The 18,824-nt window shown below is 33.5% G+C and overlaps 3 protein-coding genes and 2 non-coding genes across 5 annotated transcripts in view; 2 read left to right on the plus strand and 3 right to left on the minus strand.

Annotated features, from left to right (window-relative positions):
• Positions 1-819: 819 nt before the first annotated feature.
• On the minus strand, positions 820-3,096 carry LOC149899423 (cyclin-dependent kinases regulatory subunit-like). The gene is made up of 2 exons (XM_090113678.1): positions 2,885-3,096; positions 820-2,391 (listed from the first exon to the last, which is right to left on the minus strand). The coding sequence occupies exons 1-2, from the start codon at positions 2,941-2,943 to the stop codon at positions 2,169-2,171; spliced, it is 282 nt and encodes a 93-aa protein (XP_089969804.1). The 5' UTR covers positions 2,944-3,096; the 3' UTR covers positions 820-2,168.
• Positions 3,097-5,712: 2,616 nt separating this feature from the next.
• Positions 5,713-5,874, minus strand: LOC149899424 (U1 spliceosomal RNA). Its single transcript, XR_016457939.1, has one exon. It is a non-coding gene; the product is annotated as a U1 spliceosomal RNA (small nuclear RNA).
• A 603-nt stretch (positions 5,875-6,477) lies between these two features.
• Positions 6,478-10,177, plus strand: LOC149899425 (uncharacterized). The gene is made up of 6 exons (XM_090113795.1): positions 6,478-6,618; positions 7,641-8,124; positions 8,466-8,734; positions 9,075-9,274; positions 9,602-9,713; positions 9,952-10,177. The coding sequence occupies exons 1-6, from the start codon at positions 6,541-6,543 to the stop codon at positions 10,066-10,068; spliced, it is 1,260 nt and encodes a 419-aa protein (XP_089969921.1). The 5' UTR covers positions 6,478-6,540; the 3' UTR covers positions 10,069-10,177.
• LOC149899426 (U1 spliceosomal RNA) lies at positions 7,249-7,410 on the plus strand. The gene has a single exon (XR_016457925.1). It is a non-coding gene; the product is annotated as a U1 spliceosomal RNA (small nuclear RNA).
• Positions 10,178-10,959: 782 nt separating the features above from the next.
• form3 (FH2 domain-containing protein formin 3) overlaps positions 10,960-18,824 on the minus strand; it is a 74,867-nt gene continuing 67,002 nt past the window's right edge. The window contains exons 19-25 of the mRNA XM_090113991.1: positions 18,394-18,523; positions 16,595-16,723; positions 16,163-16,300; positions 15,586-15,706; positions 14,517-14,632; positions 13,793-13,900; positions 10,960-13,425 (exon numbers count right to left, since the gene is read on the minus strand). Coding sequence (XP_089970117.1) covers positions 12,080-13,425; positions 13,793-13,900; positions 14,517-14,632; positions 15,586-15,706; positions 16,163-16,300; positions 16,595-16,723; positions 18,394-18,523 — 2,088 coding nt within the window. The 3' untranslated portion in view covers positions 10,960-12,079. The remainder of the gene's footprint in view (positions 13,426-13,792; positions 13,901-14,516; positions 14,633-15,585; positions 15,707-16,162; positions 16,301-16,594; positions 16,724-18,393; positions 18,524-18,824) is intronic.

The raw sequence follows: 18,824 nt of genomic DNA on the forward strand, positions 1-18,824 counted from the left end.
GTTTTGAAAAACTTATTAGTACTAGCAACTATGTTGAACATTTAACTTGTAAATAAAATGTACAATATTAATTCAAAACTTATTAAACATTATTTTCAGTAGTACATTCATCACAAGTTGCATGCAGTTTAATCAAGGCACTATTTTGTTGTATTATATTGATTTAACAATAACAAAATATCACATCTACCAAATTAGGTACATAGTGATAGGAGAAATGTTATTATGGCATGAGAGAGTATAAAATTGAATATCATATTATACAATAAAAGTAAATGCTAAATTCAGTTACAATTTATCCAATTATATTTTATCAAGGAATAGAAAACACAAGAGGAAATGTAATAATATCGTTTTTATAGGCCAAATGTGTACTGTAATAAAAATAATCTCTAAGATAAAAAACACACGACAAATTCAGAAAATTTGTTGTTTTAAGAATGTCATAGAAACTAAATTTATCTGTAAGTAATAAATAAGTAAACAGCATGACTCTCTTGTGTTTTATATTCCATGAATCTCCAATAACCCTCAATAAAAATAAACAATTTGTACTAGTACAAAGCCAAAATCAATTATTTTCATTTAAATAATGTCCATATTTTCTATTATATCTACAATATTATATCTATAATCTAGAAGCCTAAAAACATAATAATTTTTAACAATTAAAAATTATAATGATGTTATATTTATGTACAAATAGTACTTACTAAATTCTTTTTCACTAAATTAATATTATAATATCACAGTGCATTTAGACCAAACAAACATAAGATCTAGGAGTTAGAGCAAGAGAATTCTTTCGTGATCTTCGTGATCTTTTAGTGTAATCGAAAACGCGTATTCAGTGTTGTTCAGTATAAGAACATTGCATAGACTTTTGTCTTTTCGAATGCTCTAAGAACAACGAAATAATGCTCTACACCTGTTTACACTAAAAGAATTTGACATAGCGGGATTAGAATGAGCATTCGCACATTTGATCTAAATGCACTGTCATAGTCATGATACACCAATAGCATATTAGAATATGACTTTCAATATCAATCCTTTCATTTATACATTTAACAGATTAATAAATGCATTTTGAACAAGTTCAAATACTATATAAAGCAAATATTAAATGCCACATTTTATTAGAGATTTTTAAGACTCCTTTTCAGTAATATCACCTGAATAATAATGTTATATTTCAGTTTGAAACTACTAAACAAAGCATAAAAAATTGGTTGTTTGTAAAGTAGGTTTACGATTGAGATGTTTACGTGATAACGTCTTATTGGTGGCAGCGCTCGAGATGAGACGGGAGATCGGTCCGTCTCTCTCTCTCTCGTTATACCTGCGATCGCGCTCGTGAGGTTTTGGTGTGACACAAGTTTCTGAACATGTCACCCGACTAAAACGATTTTAAAAACGTTATCACGTCAAAAATAATCAAGATAGTCATTAGTAACTGTTCTGTTTGTTATTATGATCAAGATGATTACAAAATCACCATTTGTTAAAAATTCACCAATTATAAGATTAAAATATAATGTTTTCATCATAAAAATTATCTTCTAAAATAACAGCAGTTAAGTATATTATGATAGGCTTGTTAACTTTCTTTGCAATACATTTAGTATAATATACATAATATACATCTACAGTAACTTGTTATACAAAACATTATAAATATTTTCATTGCTCCAAAGCAGAAACATAACAATGAATATTTTAACATACAACTAACCAGTCATTTTACTTAGTATTTCAGTAGTTTATTATTATTAATTTCGATTAATAAATCCAATAGTTTATAAAATGAGACAATATCTGTTGCTCTTTCACCTAAATACTATCTTAACGGCTCAAAAGGCCATAGGCTGAATTCACATGTTGAAGTCATGTGGTTTAAAGTTTAAACATGTCTTTTTCCTTGTGGAATTTCCCAGTAGACTCTTGTAAATGATTTTCATCACAAATATGTTCAAATATGTACTTCATAAAAATATTTTTTTTTCCAAATTTTTACGAATTGGTCTATCATTTTGGGAAAGAACAACACATTTTCACAGTACAAAATTTTGGATTTACAACATCAATAATTGGTATGATCACAATCATAACAAACAACTTTTAAAGAACACAATATGACTGGACAATAAATAATAAATTATTTCTAATCATACTCGTACTGTAGAACTAGTATTAGAATCTAAGCCATTAACTGGAGCAGGTATATCACTTCTAGGTCTCCTAAAGAGTAGGACGTGAGGTTCAGGGTTGTGAACCATGAAGTGGAGCCAGCCAGGGCTCTGCTGGACTCCGAGGTTCCGCCATTCTGTCTCCGTCATGAGATGCGCCTTGGGAACTAGGCGGGCAATGTCTGGAGGGAGAATTACATGCCTGGAACACATGGATTATACAAATATTAAAAATGTAAATAGAAATTTTATTGACTAGGTTAAAAATTTAATTTGTGAGTAAGGTAAGGTAAGGAAATTAAATATTTTCAGCTATTGTGCCCCTAGCTTGTAACTAGTAGGTACAGTTAATAATTAAGGAAGGAGTTAAGAAATGTTTTAAACATCTTAGATGAGATTACTTAATTAATATAAATTACATAACTAAATGTACGCGTGTAAGCCTCATCAAATAGGTGCAAGTTTACTTGCACCTATCACATCTATGTGATATTACAATATGTAATTGTAACATATGTTGTAATGAGTATATCACGCTTATAACATGCCATAAGATTTAAAGAATTCGAAAATGTTTCCTATAGTTTAGGGTTGCGCTATAGCCTTTTCGGAAACCTATACTTATGTAATCATTAATTACATCAACTTATAATCACATTTAACGTATTTTAATTAAATAATCTCATTTTTCTTACCTATATTCATAGATGTCATCGTTGTACCTTTCGGAATATTGTATTTGATCCACAGGCATTTTGAATGAATTATATTAAAATTGACTATGAATGTTCACTTAAGCAATACGTTATTATCTCAATATTTACTCAACGTTAAGAAATAAAAGCACAAATCAAGAAATACCAGCAAGAACGGCGCAAAATCGAAGTCGACAGAAATTAAATCCAACTGTCAGAAATCAAAATTAAAATGTCAAATGTCAACCGCCAAATTTTCGTTCGTAAACCAAATTACATTTCGATCAAGAATATTCAGCCTAGGTTATAAATATATAAATTATTTTATCTTGTACATTATTTTTTTTTATTTAAGACGTATTTAATTAGTATTTCAGTCAATAAGACATCAATCACGATAAAAGTTGTGATATACATTTTCATTCCCAACTTAAATATTTTGCGTCCAAACCTTAGATCCTAAGAGCGTTTTCACATTATCCGATCCGATATCGGATATCGGAAGCCGATAGCCGATATCCGATATCGGAGGGAAGTAAAATGTATGAAATATGTACCTGTCTTTCACATTGTCCGATCCGATATCGGATATCGGAGCCGACACCGATATGCCCGTGAGCTATCGGACGATAATGTTCAGTGTTGCCAACTCAATTTTCGAAAAGGCAGTATACCAACAGCAAAAAAGCACTAGTTTGTGTATTTTCAGTCTTATAGGACGCTAAATCTTTAAAAAAATTCTTTGCTTTAACCTAAAATCCTTTCTATTAAAAGAAACCTTTTTTTATTAAGAAAACACACATTTAAGTATTTATAGGCATTAAAAATACGATTTATACGGCAGCTCTTTTAATTACCGTATAAAAATATACGGCAATTGGCTGAACTGAAGTAAACAAAAATATATTGCGTTCCTAAATTCAAATATCTATCTTCGAAAATATTAGTGTCTATCATCTTTATTTTAACTCATTCTGCCTCGCTCCTCCTCCTACTCGGATGTTGGTTGTGCTCTGTGGTTGTGCTATTTATTGTATTGTTGTCATTGAGTGCTTTGTTTTTAACCGACTTCAAAAAAAGGAGGAGATTTCACACCGATTTTGTTTTTATTTTGAATTAACAACGAAGAATATTTGAAAACTCTTAGTTCTAAAATAATTGCGACACTAAAATAATTTATGTATCTTTAATTACAGGAAATTACAACAATCATAGTATAAAATATATATTTTAACGGGTGACAATATTATTTACAGTGTAATAAGAAAAAGAATAGAAAATGTGAACAAAGATTGTATCACTTAATAAATTTATCATAGGTACTACATGAACTTTTATAAATGTATACAGTGAAAAAATGACTAAATGACTAGGTACGTCTTGTTCAAATTCATATTTTATTTTATTTTATTTATTTGGTCAACCAACATTTGTTTACAATGATTCTTAAATATAAATTTTACATAACATATAGTTCTTGCGATAAAGTAACAAATAATTAGAGGTTAACACAGCATGCGCCAATTATACAGAGCTATTTCTTAAAAGTAGGATACTTGTTATTGTTAATATTATTTAAAGAATAAGAATTATTTAATTATGGTGATGACAACAATTTAAGGTTTTAATTTTATGATATGATCTATCATTTGATTTTTTTTTTAATTATACCTTTTTTTATCAACTGGCAACTTAGTTTAGTTTTCTCTAAAAATTTCTGGCAACACTCATGATAATATCGGAAGGATTTTATCGGACAATGTGAAAGGGAAAATTGTATCCGATATCGGATATCGGCTATCGGCGTCCGATATCCGATATCGGATCGGATAATGTGAAAACGCTCTAAGGTCCAAACCATCATTAGTATTATTTAAAAATTAAAAAAGTCTTTAATTTTTATACATAAATATCACTTAGCGTGTTAAAATCACATCGGATTTAAGTTCTAGATAGTACCTAGATAATATTATTATTATTCTAATTTTAAATCTTATATTAATTTTATGCCATTGTATTTTTTATATAATTTCATCATTAATTTCAAGTTAATTTCAAAAAAACGCAGGATAAGAATGAGGAGAAGTTGCTCATTTAACTATGTACATTGTACAAATAACAATATACGATGAAGAATTACTTTTAATTACACTCTATGTACCTATTTAACAATTATTAGCGTCGAATTCGAATTTATACTGAATTTGTATTCAAAATTACTAACTACGAAATACGAATATTTATGAGAAAACTAACAAACGTGATAAAAATGTTAAAAAACGTTAGGCTATGCATTTTTGTAGTTCATATACAGTGTTACATAAGCGCATATAATATTTACCCATGCATCAGAACTATACGCCCGACTCATTATCCAATATACGGACCCCACTGCCTGTTGCAATTCAATAATATAGCCCCATATTTAGAGTAGCCATGATTCGGTTATTTCTCATGGACTATTGGGTCTATAAAAACTCTCAAAATATTTTTCACTATTGATTGAATTGTGTAGATTGATGAACACTTTCATAAATCGTTACTTATTCACGTACTTATTTTATTTTATATGTCAATAGATACACATATTTTATTGAAATATGTTTTAAGAGTGACATAATATTTAACATACAAACTATGAATATTTATTATAATGTTGATTCAATTACAGGAGAATGCGAAATGCATTTATTTTAGTAGGAAATTTAACATTAGCGTATTATCGTAGTTTTTAATCGTAATAATTTATCACTGTATCAATCATGAGTCAATTTACCTACTGTACCTACAATACTACTTTACGACAAGTCTTATTATTCAGTTATATGGGGGGACGGCGCGGACGCAGTCCCCACTACCAAAAATTACGCGTCCGAGTTATCCACATTAGGGATAATCGCAGAGGTCAACCCCGCCGCAGTGCAATGGCGGGGCCTCGCTCTGGGGGAACCGCCTTCCTGATCACGGTGTCCCCTACGCCAGGTAAGTATGCTTTCGCCAGCGCTCCAGGGGGTTGTCATTCTTTGGGAAAAAATTTCTATAGCGCGAACTACACACCCTATTTACACTCATAGCGACATCTATTTTTTACAAAAGAATTAATAAATTGTATACAACGACATCTATCGATCCTTACGTCAATCAACTGGAACTTAATATAGAATTGTGAAATCTATGACAAGGGAAACATAATTTGAAAAAATGGTCTACACTCTACACTGTCTCGTTTGTGTTAATAATACGAAAGAGAATTTACTTAAATAAATATAGTCTAAGATACCGCGCCGACAGACCTTTGTTAAATAATAAAAGCTGTTTATAAGTTTCTCTACCAGGTAACAACAATCCTGGGTTAAAAACTTGGAGCGCGTAGGTCTATGTAATAAACGAATTAGGTACTTTAAAACTATAATACTTAAGATTCAAATTAAAATAAATTCAACATTGTTTGGATGTAAAATTTTACATCCAAAAACTACACAAAATATCTTACCAGTAAAAGAATAATTAAATAAAATTCCCACTAAATATCCCTACATTATAAAGCATAGACTCCCTACTCCCCTATCACTGCCGAACAATGATTATATCAGTAAAAATCATTACAATCAGAGCCGATTCCCTAGGCAGTAGTCGATGTCCTAGAAACTGCCGATATGTCAACTATCACACTACCATTCCTACAGGATTTACTGAAACCAGAGTACCCTGATGTCTCTATTGAAGAATATGAAGTAAGTAAAATTATTATTTAATAAATTAAAATTCATACTATATATATAACTTTATAGCTTAGCTTTATAGTTTATAGTTTTCCGTTCATGTGTAATATTTATTCTGACTTATTTAATATAATCTACATCAATGTTGTATCATAAACAGTGTAATTATAATTAATTTTCTTTGAAATGTTTTTTATGCAAAATTTATTTTGATTTTTTTTCATTTCGCATTTTGAATAAAAAAGAACTTGAAATTGTGAACATAAACATATATTTATGTACATATGTACATAACAAATTTCTCATTTACTATTTTATATTATTTAAAAAATACATATTTGTTTGATCGTTTACGACTGATATATTTTCCATTATTATGGAATAATGGAAAATACAAAATAAGAACCTATCAAAATTAACTGACAATAAAATTAATTGATTAATTATTATTGAAACAAACTAGAATAGATTATTAAAGTGCAATCCATGAATTAAATTTAACTACATAAAATAAAAAGGTCTAACCCATTTTAGTTCTTTTACAAAAAATAGATGTCGCTATGAGTGTAAATAGGGTGTGTAGTTCGCGCTATAGAAATTTTTTCCCAAAGAATGACAACCCCCTGGAGCGCTGGCGACATCATACTTACCTGGCGTAGGGGACACCGTGATCAGGAAGGCGGTTCCCCCAGAGCGAGGCCCCGCCATTGCACTGCGGCGGGGTTGACCTCTGCGATTATCCCTAATGTGGATAACTCGGACGCGTAATTTTTGGTAGTGGGGACTGCGTACGCGCCGTCCCCCCATAATTAAACAGTTAATTATTCTAGAAATACGAAAATTGTACTAGTAAACTTGTCAATTCAATCATTTCATTATTTTTTTTACACGCTTAGCTAATATTGTCTACTTGATACGCTGATTTTCATTCATAAGTTATCGTAACTCACAGATAATCTAAGCTGCACGTACATCAGGAAGCAACCGGCCTTAAAAATAATTTTTGATATATATCCCCAAATTTATCTTCCCAGGGAGCCCCCGGATCAAAACGCGGTGACAACTATACTTCAATGGTATACCGGATCACTCTAAAGGGCCACAAACACCCAGACGCTGAAGAAAAACAACCGTGGACCGGCTCCATCATCTACAAATGCCTGCCAGAAAGTATTTTACGTCGAGAAGCGTTCAAAAGCGACGAGCTTTTCTGCAACGAAGTGGCATTTTACAACAAAATATGGCCTGCCCTTTCTGCCTTTCAAGATCAATGGAATCTAGCGCATCCGTTCAAAGCTATACCAAAATGTTTTTTAGCACAGAACGATCTAGTAATCCTAAAAGACCTAAAGGAACTAGGTTTTGTGATGCCGGACAGGAGACAGGGTCTGACAGTGGAGCAATGCTATTTTGTTCTGAAGCATTTATCCCATTTCCATGCTTTGTCTCTCGCGATGAAGTTCTACAATCCAGAAGGATTTCATGAGCTGTTGAACATACAGGATGGAATTTCAGAAGGTGAGATTAATTTAATTACCTGGTGATAAAATATGACAGTTTAAATAACGAAGCATTGATTAGTTGTTGTGTTTATGGAGTATTCACTAGTTTTTCATTTCATTTCATTCAAATGTATTAATTACTAGAATAAATATTAATTATAATTTCCATGGAAAAATAGCGTGTGCGCTTATGTTACGGATTACAATTTTTCGGAAGTTTGTAAATTCGCGAGTCAGATTAAAAACAAACGGTTTTTCAATCTCTCGGCGACACGCACCTAACCTAACCTAACTATTCGCAATATTCATTCTAAAACTCTTAATTTTGATCAACAAAAACCCGTCGATTTCTTACAGTATTCTTCCTATCCGAAAACGAAGAATACTACAGAAGCTATTACACCGAAGCCATTCAGAACGCGATAGCCATGGTAGAACAGGAGCTGCAGGACTGTCCCGATAGAGAGAAGTACCTGGCCAGGTTCAAGAGCTTCTGCAGCGAAGACTCCTTCTTCCAAACTATGGTGGACATGGTGGCGCCACGGGAACCGCTGGCTGTCATCTGCCATGGCGACTGTTGGACTAATAACTTGTTGTTCCGATATGTTAATGGTGATATTGCTGAAGTAAGTATGGGTTCGGAAAATGACAGGCTCTATCCCATAGTGGAAATAATAGTTCTTAAAAATTAAAACACCATGGTAAACCCGCCGATTTTGTTAAGTTGTCTAAATCGACAACAAGGTATTTTTTATTACTTAAGTATAATACATAATATTATGATTTAATTATAAAAGTTTGTTATTTAAGTTTGAAAGATAAATAAAATACGATCGTAATCCAATTGAAATACCAGACCTAACCGTAACAAAACCGTAACTTAACCGTAAAACCGTAACCATAAAATACGCATATCGAATAAACGTTCCTTTTGACGAATAACCAACGACCACAACAATTTCACAGATGTACATAGTAGACTTCCAGCTGGCCCGCTACTCGTCCCCCGCGCTGGACCTGGCCTTCCTCCTGTATCTGTGCCTGGACCGTCAGCAGCGGGCAGAGCACATGACGTCACTGCTGGAGTACTACACGGAGGAACTACACGCGCGAGTGACGGAGATGAGCGGGGAACATGCGCTGGACAGAGACACGCTTGCGTCTATGTGAGTATTTTGTGTAGGTAATATTTAAAGGTATGTTAGAAGGTCCTTCTACAATGTGACAATGTGAATATGTGTAGATACACTGTACATAAAGTCAGAAACATTTTATCACACTATTAAAAACGCGAAAGTTTGTCAGAATGCATTAAATATGATTGTTAGGCATTCTTGCGAGATGTACAGTTTGCATTGATGTAGCTTATGTACCAGAAAAAAACAAGCAATAGAAATATTTGCTTTTGTCATCTCACTCTATTGTTTTATGGTATGTACCTATTTATTTGGTATTTATTATTATTTGAACTGTGTTATTTATTTATATTATAGGATCCAAGAAGAGTTCCGAGAAAGCAGTCGCTTCGGTCTCGGAATTGCGTTGGATATGTATCCCATAATGACTTGCGATAGTGATGAGGCACCCAACTTATATCAAGCCAAGGTAATTTTAAAATTTTAAGGCAACATTATTTTTTTGTGTTTTAAGTGAAGTAGGTACATAACTGTACATAATATATGAATCGATTATCCAATTTTGTAATAAATGGCATTTGTGTAAATAGGTACAATCTGTAAAATCAAATACCTATTGAAATAAATTTTATATACCTATTTTTCATCAAAATTATAGATAATATTTGTCTTTATCGACCTAGTTCCTATCATATTTTTTTTTCTAGGAGAGTGAAATAACTCCATCTCACGAATGTGTCAAGCCAGTGTGGACTTCTAACGCGGCGTGCAGAAAGAAAATGGCCGACCTTGTTATAGAGCTAGTTGATGAAGGATTGTTATGAAAATAGAAGGAAATTGGAATTATATGCGAATTTATTAATCGTAGCTATAAGTCTATGTGACTATTTTTTATACGATTTAAAGTTTGATTGTGTTTAAATTTAACGGAAAAAAATATAGTCCGGGATACATCGCCCATTTTTGCAAGTGATTACTATCAAGCTAATTTTTCGTGAGTAGCTTTATTTTGATGAGATGCCCAATAATTTCATGTACGAAACTCTCGATTGTGGTAGCTTACAGAGGTAACAAGGATAAAAATTTTTGATTTGACGGTCCTCAAATATTTATTACGCAATTTGTAGGACAATATGTCTGTTGAATTATATAAGTATTAAATAAGTGAAAATAAAAAAATCAGCTGGTTAGTAATCATTTATGATGACTTCGTTATCGATACACATTGGAAAGGGGGACTCTTTGATCAAACCATAGATTTTGTAGGACAAATATTTTTTCGAATAATTTAGATAATTATCTTGAGATTGAACAAAAAAAAACATTCAGTTAGTAATTAATATTTGAGAACCATCAAATCAAAATATTTTATCCTTGTTTCCTCTGGTAGCTACCACAATCGAGAGTTTCGTACATGAAATTATTGGGCATCTCATCAAAATAAAGCTACTCACGAAAAATTAGCTTGATAGTAATCACTTGCAAAAATGGGCGATGTATCCCGGACTAATAGTTTTCATATTGATTATAAACTCTATACACGTAAATTAATTTAAATAATAAATTTGCTTATGTTATGAATGAAATTCGAAGGCATTTGTTGTGATTATTATACGATTTATTATTCTTATGTATATTTCCGATTATGGATTAAAGGGATGAAACTTTATAACTAAATGATTGAGATTGTAATATGGTTGAAATAAAACAAAATAGTCGTATATAAACTTTATTGTATCAAGTTAAAACACATACAATAAATTTGTGTTAATCTTACATTTATTTTATTAGAACCTTTGTAATCTATGTGATAACATTTACCATTTCAAAGTCATGCTATCTCTTTTCATGCCTATATTTTATACAAGTTAGAGTGAGATGCACATCTGTAATTTTTGCATTTGTCAAAATTTGCATAAATGTATCACACAGATTCGATTTTTGTGACGTATTTTAAAATATACCTATAGTTATCAGATCGTGTGTGTCTGTGCGTATATGGGAAATATAAAAACGTGAATATTTCTAGGAAATTTTGAAATTCCGTGGACGGAGGTATAGAAGCATAATATGCTGAAGGCACATTTAATTTTAAGTTAAATGGTAATCGATTATTGTAAAAAATACGTTTTATTTTTATTTATTTTTGTCAATAAATTATTTAATCGACTTCCTTAAGCGGAAATGCTAATAAGATTTTGTTTTATAATAAAATATTATTACTGGAAAATTGTATTTTTAAACTAAGAAATAAAAATACCGATATTGCTCTCAATAAAACGTATTTTTCTTTTCCCCCTCCAAAATTATATTTTGGGAATGATTTGTCCAAAATAAATTCACTGGTTTTTCTATGCTATACCCGTACTATAACCGTGGCACAATAATTCATATAAAATATTTTTTGGATTACACATGGAAGAAAGTATGACACAAAATTTAGGAGTCAATAAAATAAAATACATTGTCTTTATCGTAAAAGTATACAGTATTATCGTCTATAAAATATGTATAAGAAAGACTCCATAATAGACGTCGATACACATTTCCTCATGGTTTAATTTAATAATACAAAACATAAAATCGTACGGGATCGATTAAAAACAGATCTTAGTTAAACTTAAACTAATATATCAGTCATTGAAACCTTCAGATGATCGTTGAGATTCGAAGCACCATATATCTGAAGCCTCCAATAATAATGGTTAATCAATTAATACTAATAATGCCAAAATGGCGGGTCGATGTCCAACTCAACATATTTTTTATCTGTTCGCCGCGACGAACTTGAAAAAATATTTGTGTAACACCATAAGTCTTTGTCATTCGAACGTATTATTTTACGTTTTTAACGTTCGGTTGGGGGGTGGAGCCCCTTATTTTAGATGCCTGGGTTGGTCTCATGAAATTCGATGTTCTATTGGGAGTTTTTACTGGGGGCCTCGAAGCGATTGAACTGCCACTAGAAGAAGATCTGGATGCTGGCATTCGTGATAGCGGCTTTGGGATCGGTTTCGGTACTGGTTTAGGAGCTACGGGTGCTCTTTTCACAGTCGCTACTGAAGCGGAACTGTTTAAAGAACTCCTGGAGCTCCTTAATGATGCTCTCGATGTAGACCTCTCGACGCGCAGGGAACTGGCTCGGTTCGAAAACGACCGGTTCAACGGCGTCCGGGGCGGAATTTTGACATCTTTGGCTGTGATTTTCTTTGGAATGTCCGGCGATTTCTTGGGGATCGGCGATTCGCATTCAATATTGCAGCCGGAGGACGCGCCCTGTGATGCGCTCTCTGAATTTAAACTCTGCGTTTCTTCAAAACCTTCATCGTTCAATTCGTGCTCGCTTTTCACTTTTGGTATCCGTGGAGATGTTGTTCTTTCTTCTTTTTTCGTTTCGACTTTAGCGTTCATGGATCGCCTGTACGCATTCCGTGACCAAACACCGGTGGGACTTTCTGTTGGTGATTTTAATTCCCGTATCGCTTTTTGCACGTCCTCTTGGTTGATTGAAGTCTGCCGCCTCATTCTGGAGTACGGTAGCTTCTCTTTAACCGGTGTTTTGTCTGTGCTTTGGTTTTTTAATCTATCTTGCCACCGTTTTAGACGGCTTTCCTTTTCATCTTTAACTACTTGTTCGACTGGTTTTGCGACTTCTTTGGGAGTTTCAATTGCGTATGAGGTTTGCACTTCTAGTTTGGAAGGACGTATAACTTGCGTCTCCGCGACTAATTCACCAACAACTTCCTTCTTTTCTTCCTCAGGCGAACTCGCTTCTGTGCTCCGTTTATACCGCCTCGTTCGTCTCGCAGCCGAGAATCTGTCAAATTGTCCATCCCCTAATATTTCTTGACAAAGATCTTTCATTTCTGTGTTTTTCTCGATTATTTTAGGTGTCTGGAGGCGTCTGCAGGGTTCTTTCTCTTGCGGTGGGTTGAATAGCTTTCTTTGGACGGGCGGTGTTTCTATATTGTCCGAGTCGATTTCAATTCTATCGTTTTTGTCGAGTTTCGCGCCGGTGACAGTGATGTCTGGTAACTTTCGTTTTTCTTCTTCGGAGATAGAGACTAGCGGTTGGGGAGATTCTATTTGCGGCCGCGATCGTTGCCTTCTGAGTCGTCTCATTTCTTCGTTTTCTTCTGTCTTCCTCCACGGCACTCTGTCTTTCGCTGGGGGTTGCACGTCTGAAAATAACATTCATTTGGTCATAATTATTATTCTCATATGCGTTGAAAAGTGTACAATGAATATGCACATAGGATTTACGTTTCTAGCAGTGTCACTTGAACAAACAAACGCTATATTATTATTATTTTCATTTATAATAGACTTACGAAATCACCGAGCTAGGAGTGGTATAGTTGCACTACTTGTTAGATTATTGGACTCATTATCGGTATTATCATATGTAAATATATATATAGCGGTGTATCTATCATCTATCTATCGGTGTATATATATGCATATCGGTATTATCATATATATAGCGGTGAAAGCATCCAATTTAACACTAGCCATAATATGACATATTGTTAAAAGAACAGTAAGTACCTTCCACAGCCTCAATGGCCCGCACAACATCAGTATCTCTGAGCACATTGGGTCGCCATTCCGCGCGGCTCTCGGGCAGAGTGTCCAACGCCACGTTCCGCTCGCTCTCTGCCATTACATAATATATATTATGTTAATATATAGAAAAAAAAATAGTTGAGATATTTATCGCTATCTGGGATATGAATGGAAAGAAAGAAAGATTTGTTTTATATAGACACACGCAACAAATTATAAAAAGACGTAAAATTCAAATACAATTACTTATATGTGGATATATTTTCTTGGAACAGAATGGAACCTAGACCCCTACAGTAATATAAACAACATTCACAATTGAATTTGATATTTTTGGTTTTATGGCATTCAAATGCTACAAATTATAACATTCACAATGCCTATAAGATAGTCAAAAATGACTAAGCAGAGTAAACACATTCACACCTTATTTCGTGGCAGTACTGTCCAAATTCGAATGAAATATGTAGATGAATTCGAAAAAAACTATGTCAAATGAATGCGTAGGCAGACCTTTATTTTGGACAATTTGAGCATGTTTGTGAGTCAAGTTGTTTTTGTACGTTAATTTATAATATTGCCATGAGATAGAAAGAACTATAAGATAGTATGATAAAGAAAAAAAAATGGTATACACACACGCAACAAATATTAAAAGTATGTAAAAAGATAACATAAATTATATAAAAAAACAGCAAATAATTACCGGAGTCGTTTTCCAAGGAGCGTCGATGCGCGAGTCTGCGCGTGCGCAGCTCGGCGTCGCGTCTCTCTTCCTGGCTGTTGGCGCGCAACCATGACTCGATCTTTTGCCGCCATTCCCTGCAATTATTAAACAACTAGATTTCCGCCCGCGGCTTCGCCCGCGTTTTCAAAGGAAAACCCGCATAGTTCCCGTTCCCGTGGGATTTCCGGGATAAAACCTATCCTATGTGTTAATCCAAGTTACCCTCTATATGTGTGCTAAATTTCATTGTAATCGGTTCAGTAGTTTTTACGTGAAAGAGTAACAAACATCCATACATCCATACATCCATACATCCATACATCCATACATCCATACATCCTTACAAACTTTCGCCTTTATAATATTAATAGGATAATTTGAATCCTAATGATAACGTTAGATAATACTACTAATTATGTTAAGTTTTGATTCTGTAGTGTTTTGACCTAGTGTATGACGAAATATTATTTTGACGGTTAAATTATATTTAATAAAAAAAACTTGCAAGTATTGTAAACAAATGATTAAACCAAAAGTGCTTTTGAAATTATTCATCTAAAATAATTATAGTAACTTTAAGTGAGAAACTTCTATGAGCTATGTATTAAAAAGTTAATTGTATCTTTGCTTTTTTTAAGTACGAGGACTTTCTGGCTAACTACTTAATAAAGAACTTTTTAAATAATTATCAATGGCGTGAAATGATGCGGGTTCGAGTCCCACCTAGTAATCGAATTTTTTCTATTCTGTATAAATTTGTATATATAATATAATAAATTAATAATTATCAACACAAAAAATATGGCGGCTCCACATTTAATATGTGAATTCACAGCGAATAGCATAACTCGTGACCACCACATTCATAATATATGCTCGCAATCGTTATTGAAACCGGCCGTGAAATGGACATAGAAAACCTAGTAACTATTTACTAAGCGGTAGAAGCTGCTGCCTAAATCACTCTGTTACTATTGTGATGAGAAAATAAAAAATAAATTTAATTGATTAATTAATTAATTAATAGGATAAAAAAACAAGTGCATACTTAGGTTTATCACTAGTATCTTGCGGTGCGGGTGAGGGCGGTGCGCGGGGCGAGGGAGCGCGCTCGCGTTCCGGGATCTCTAGTTTTGCCCGAACTGCACCACGACGGGACCAGGAACGGTCTGAAAGTTAATTAAATAGTTGATTATTGTTGTTATGGACACTATTTGGTCAAAATAATGTTAATACAGTACAATTCAAATTAATGGCGGCTCGGAACATCGTACGTTTCGATGCGCAATACGCAATTTTGGGTGTCAGCGCGCACATGCACTAGCTTACTTCCGAACCGCCATTAAGTTTGAATCGAACTGTACCATAAAAAAACATGCTGTAATTGAAAAAAATTGTTTAAAGGTTATGGACATATTTTCATTTTTCACATATTATAGGTGTAAAAAAACGACACAAAATAAATAACAAACAAATATGTATTTAACAGCAATCTATAGTTAATCAATACTTAAAATAAAAATGGCAAACAAAAAGCTCAATCTTTAGAAACGATAAAATATATTAGTTTATATATTATATGAAATATATATATATATATATATGACAGTTTAACAAATACTAACCCAAACTACCCCAAGCGCTTCGCTCGCGCAGATCAGCCGCCGCGGGCGAAGCGTGGCGGAGGAACTCGAGCAAACCTTCCTCGTCTTCCCCCGGACTTGCTCTACTGCGTCTTCGCAAACTGCCCGTGGGGGTCACATCTGGGAAATTGGAGAAAATGTTAGGAATTAATGTCTTAATCGATGTTTTTTTTTGAAATTTAATGTGGCAATTCGTGATAGTTTTTTTAAATGTCTTAGTTTGTATGCAAAGAATGCATGTTTGCACACGACAAGGATACATATAACTGTGGACTCGGAAACATGGGTTGATATGAATTTTATAAAGTTTTAGATTAGCGTAAGCAGTTTATCATGCTATCACAAATGCATTTATTACAATTAACAACTTATTTCACCCGTAAGTTAAAGACATATTTCTATTTATTATTATACCTGGTGAAGGCGACGGATCTCTCGACTGCTTTCTCAATGACCGTCTGCCTAGGCCGTTCCTTATATCCAGTAACAGAGTCTCCATGAGCGACTCGCTTTCCGATACTGGTGTACTGCACATACTGCCTCCTGTGATGGATAAATAATATAAGAACACAATGGGGAATATTCATGTTTTTCTTTTTTGTCTTAAATTAATAGTTTACTATTTTATAACGTAGAAAAAAATATTAATGGGCTTCAAAATACTCTAGATATTTTTAAAAATGAAATTTAAAACTTTTAAAAAATTTAAGCAGTTCAAACGCTGCCATTTTGCGCGCGCTTTGCGTGAAGTCACATGACACGTCCAGTGGGTGTTTACCTTAGTGTTTACTGTGGAGTGATGAATACAATGTCGTGTCAGATGACGTCACATTTCGTTCGACTAGTGGTGGCGCGTTTTGGAAGTTTGAATTTCGCTCCCTTATTTTGCACTTTTTGAATATTATTTTAGGGGTTTAAATAATAAGTAAATAAAAAAAATCCTTTTCATTATAATATTACGACAATAAGTATTCGAGAAAAAAATATTTTAGGCCATTTAAAATTTTATGCATATTCCTTATTGTGTTCATAATTTAACGTCATAGATACGAATGTAACTTTATTTTGTTTTCACACTAACATTATTTGATGATATGGAGAAAATATACTTAATCTTGGGATAAGGGTATTTTTATTTAGAAAAAGATTTGTTATAAAAATCAGGGAAATGTTACTTGTCGTCTTGTATAGTTTTGATTGGTTTGTGTTGTGTTGTTTTCATAGTTATATTTTTTATTTGAATATTTGTATTGTTATAACTTAATATTATGTTGTTATCAATAAATATATCTTTATGTAAAGAACACGAGTATGTAACTAACTACGGGGGGAAAGTTAGTGGCCAATAAATAAGCAGTAATTAACATGGGATTAAGACAGGCTAGGACAGAGAGTTATCTAGTAATTTTTTATAGATTTGCAGATCAAACCGATGTATGCATGATGCATCTGCCCTTTACCCCACTTGGTACACGGGACTTTTTTATAGATTTTAGCAATTCCCAACGACACGATACTGTATATTATAATATCATTAGTGAAATTTCGAATAAAGGGCTTATTTTAATATTTATTAATGAACACGAGTACATAACCAACTGCGTTGCAAAAGCCAAAATCTCTACATAGTATAAAACAAAGTCGCTTTCTCTGTCCCTATGTCCCTATGTATGCTTAAATTTTTAAAACTACGCAACGGATTTTGATGCGGTTTTTTTTAATAGATAGAGTGATTCAAGAGGAAGGTTTTAGTATAATATACTAGCGGTCCGCCCCGGCTTCGCCCGTGGTACCTACATGTTTAAACTTTAAACTATCCTATCTCTCAAGTTGGATCGAACTGCACATGGTGTGCGAATTTTATTATAATCGTTTAGGAGTCCATTGAGGACAAACATTGTGACACGAGATTTATATATATTAAGAAGTTTATCAGCCATCTGGTTTCCATAACACAAGCGAAAGCTTAGTATGGGATCAGATCGTGACGTGTGTGAAAATTGTCCTGAAATATTTATTAATTATTTATATTTAGGGCCGAATTAGAATTAATTGTCCGTATTATCGTATAATTCTTTATTGGACGGATAAGTTTTATCCAAGCATTGAAAAATCGGCCCTAAATATAAATAAATATTTCAGGACAATTTTCACACACGTCACGATCTGATCCCATACTAAGCTTTCGCTTGTGTTAAAACAAGTTGTCTCACCAGTCTTCACCCTGTTAGCAACAGCAGCATCCCTCGCCCGGCGTCTCAGCGCGGCCTGCTCCTCGTGCGCGCGGCGCCGCTCGTTGTCCTGCACGGCCGAGCGGAACTTGCTGCAGAATGACGCGAACGTCTGGAATGATGGAGTTTATTGATTAACTAGATTTCAGCCCGCGGCCTCGCCCGCGTTTTCAAAGGACCCGCATAGTTCCCGTTCCCGTAGGATTTCCGGGATAAAACCTATCCTATGTGTTAATCCAAGTTACCCTCTATATGTGTGCTAAATTTCATTGTAATCGGTTCAGTAGTTTTTACGTGAAAGAGTAACAAACATCCATACATCCATACTTAGAAACTTTCGCCGTTATAATAATATTAAGAAAATTAAGATTAAAGATTTATTTTTTAGTTATTTATAACACTTTACTATACTA

The sequence above is a fragment of the Colias eurytheme genome, chromosome 20 (assembly GCF_061535395.1).
Source record: "Colias eurytheme isolate Ceu_HAF_F1 chromosome 20, ilColEury1 Martin Lab GWU primary, whole genome shotgun sequence".
Taxonomy (NCBI): domain Eukaryota; kingdom Metazoa; phylum Arthropoda; class Insecta; order Lepidoptera; family Pieridae; genus Colias; species Colias eurytheme.

Bases quoted from the DNA above. Each gene is read 5' to 3' on its own strand.
- LOC149899423 (XM_090113678.1), bottom strand. From the start codon at position 2,943: ATGCCTGTGGATCAAATACAATATTCCGAAAGGTACAACGATGACATC. The intron at 2,392-2,884 runs GTAAGAAAAATG...CATGTGTTCCAG, and splicing joins GATGACATCTATGAATATAG to GCATGTAATTCTCCCTCCAG.
- LOC149899425 (XM_090113795.1), top strand. From the start codon at position 6,541: ATGTCAACTATCACACTACCATTCCTACAGGATTTACTGAAACCAGAG. The intron at 8,735-9,074 runs GTAAGTATGGGT...ACAATTTCACAG, and splicing joins TTAATGGTGATATTGCTGAA to ATGTACATAGTAGACTTCCA. The intron at 9,275-9,601 runs GTGAGTATTTTG...TTTATATTATAG, and splicing joins AGAGACACGCTTGCGTCTAT to GATCCAAGAAGAGTTCCGAG.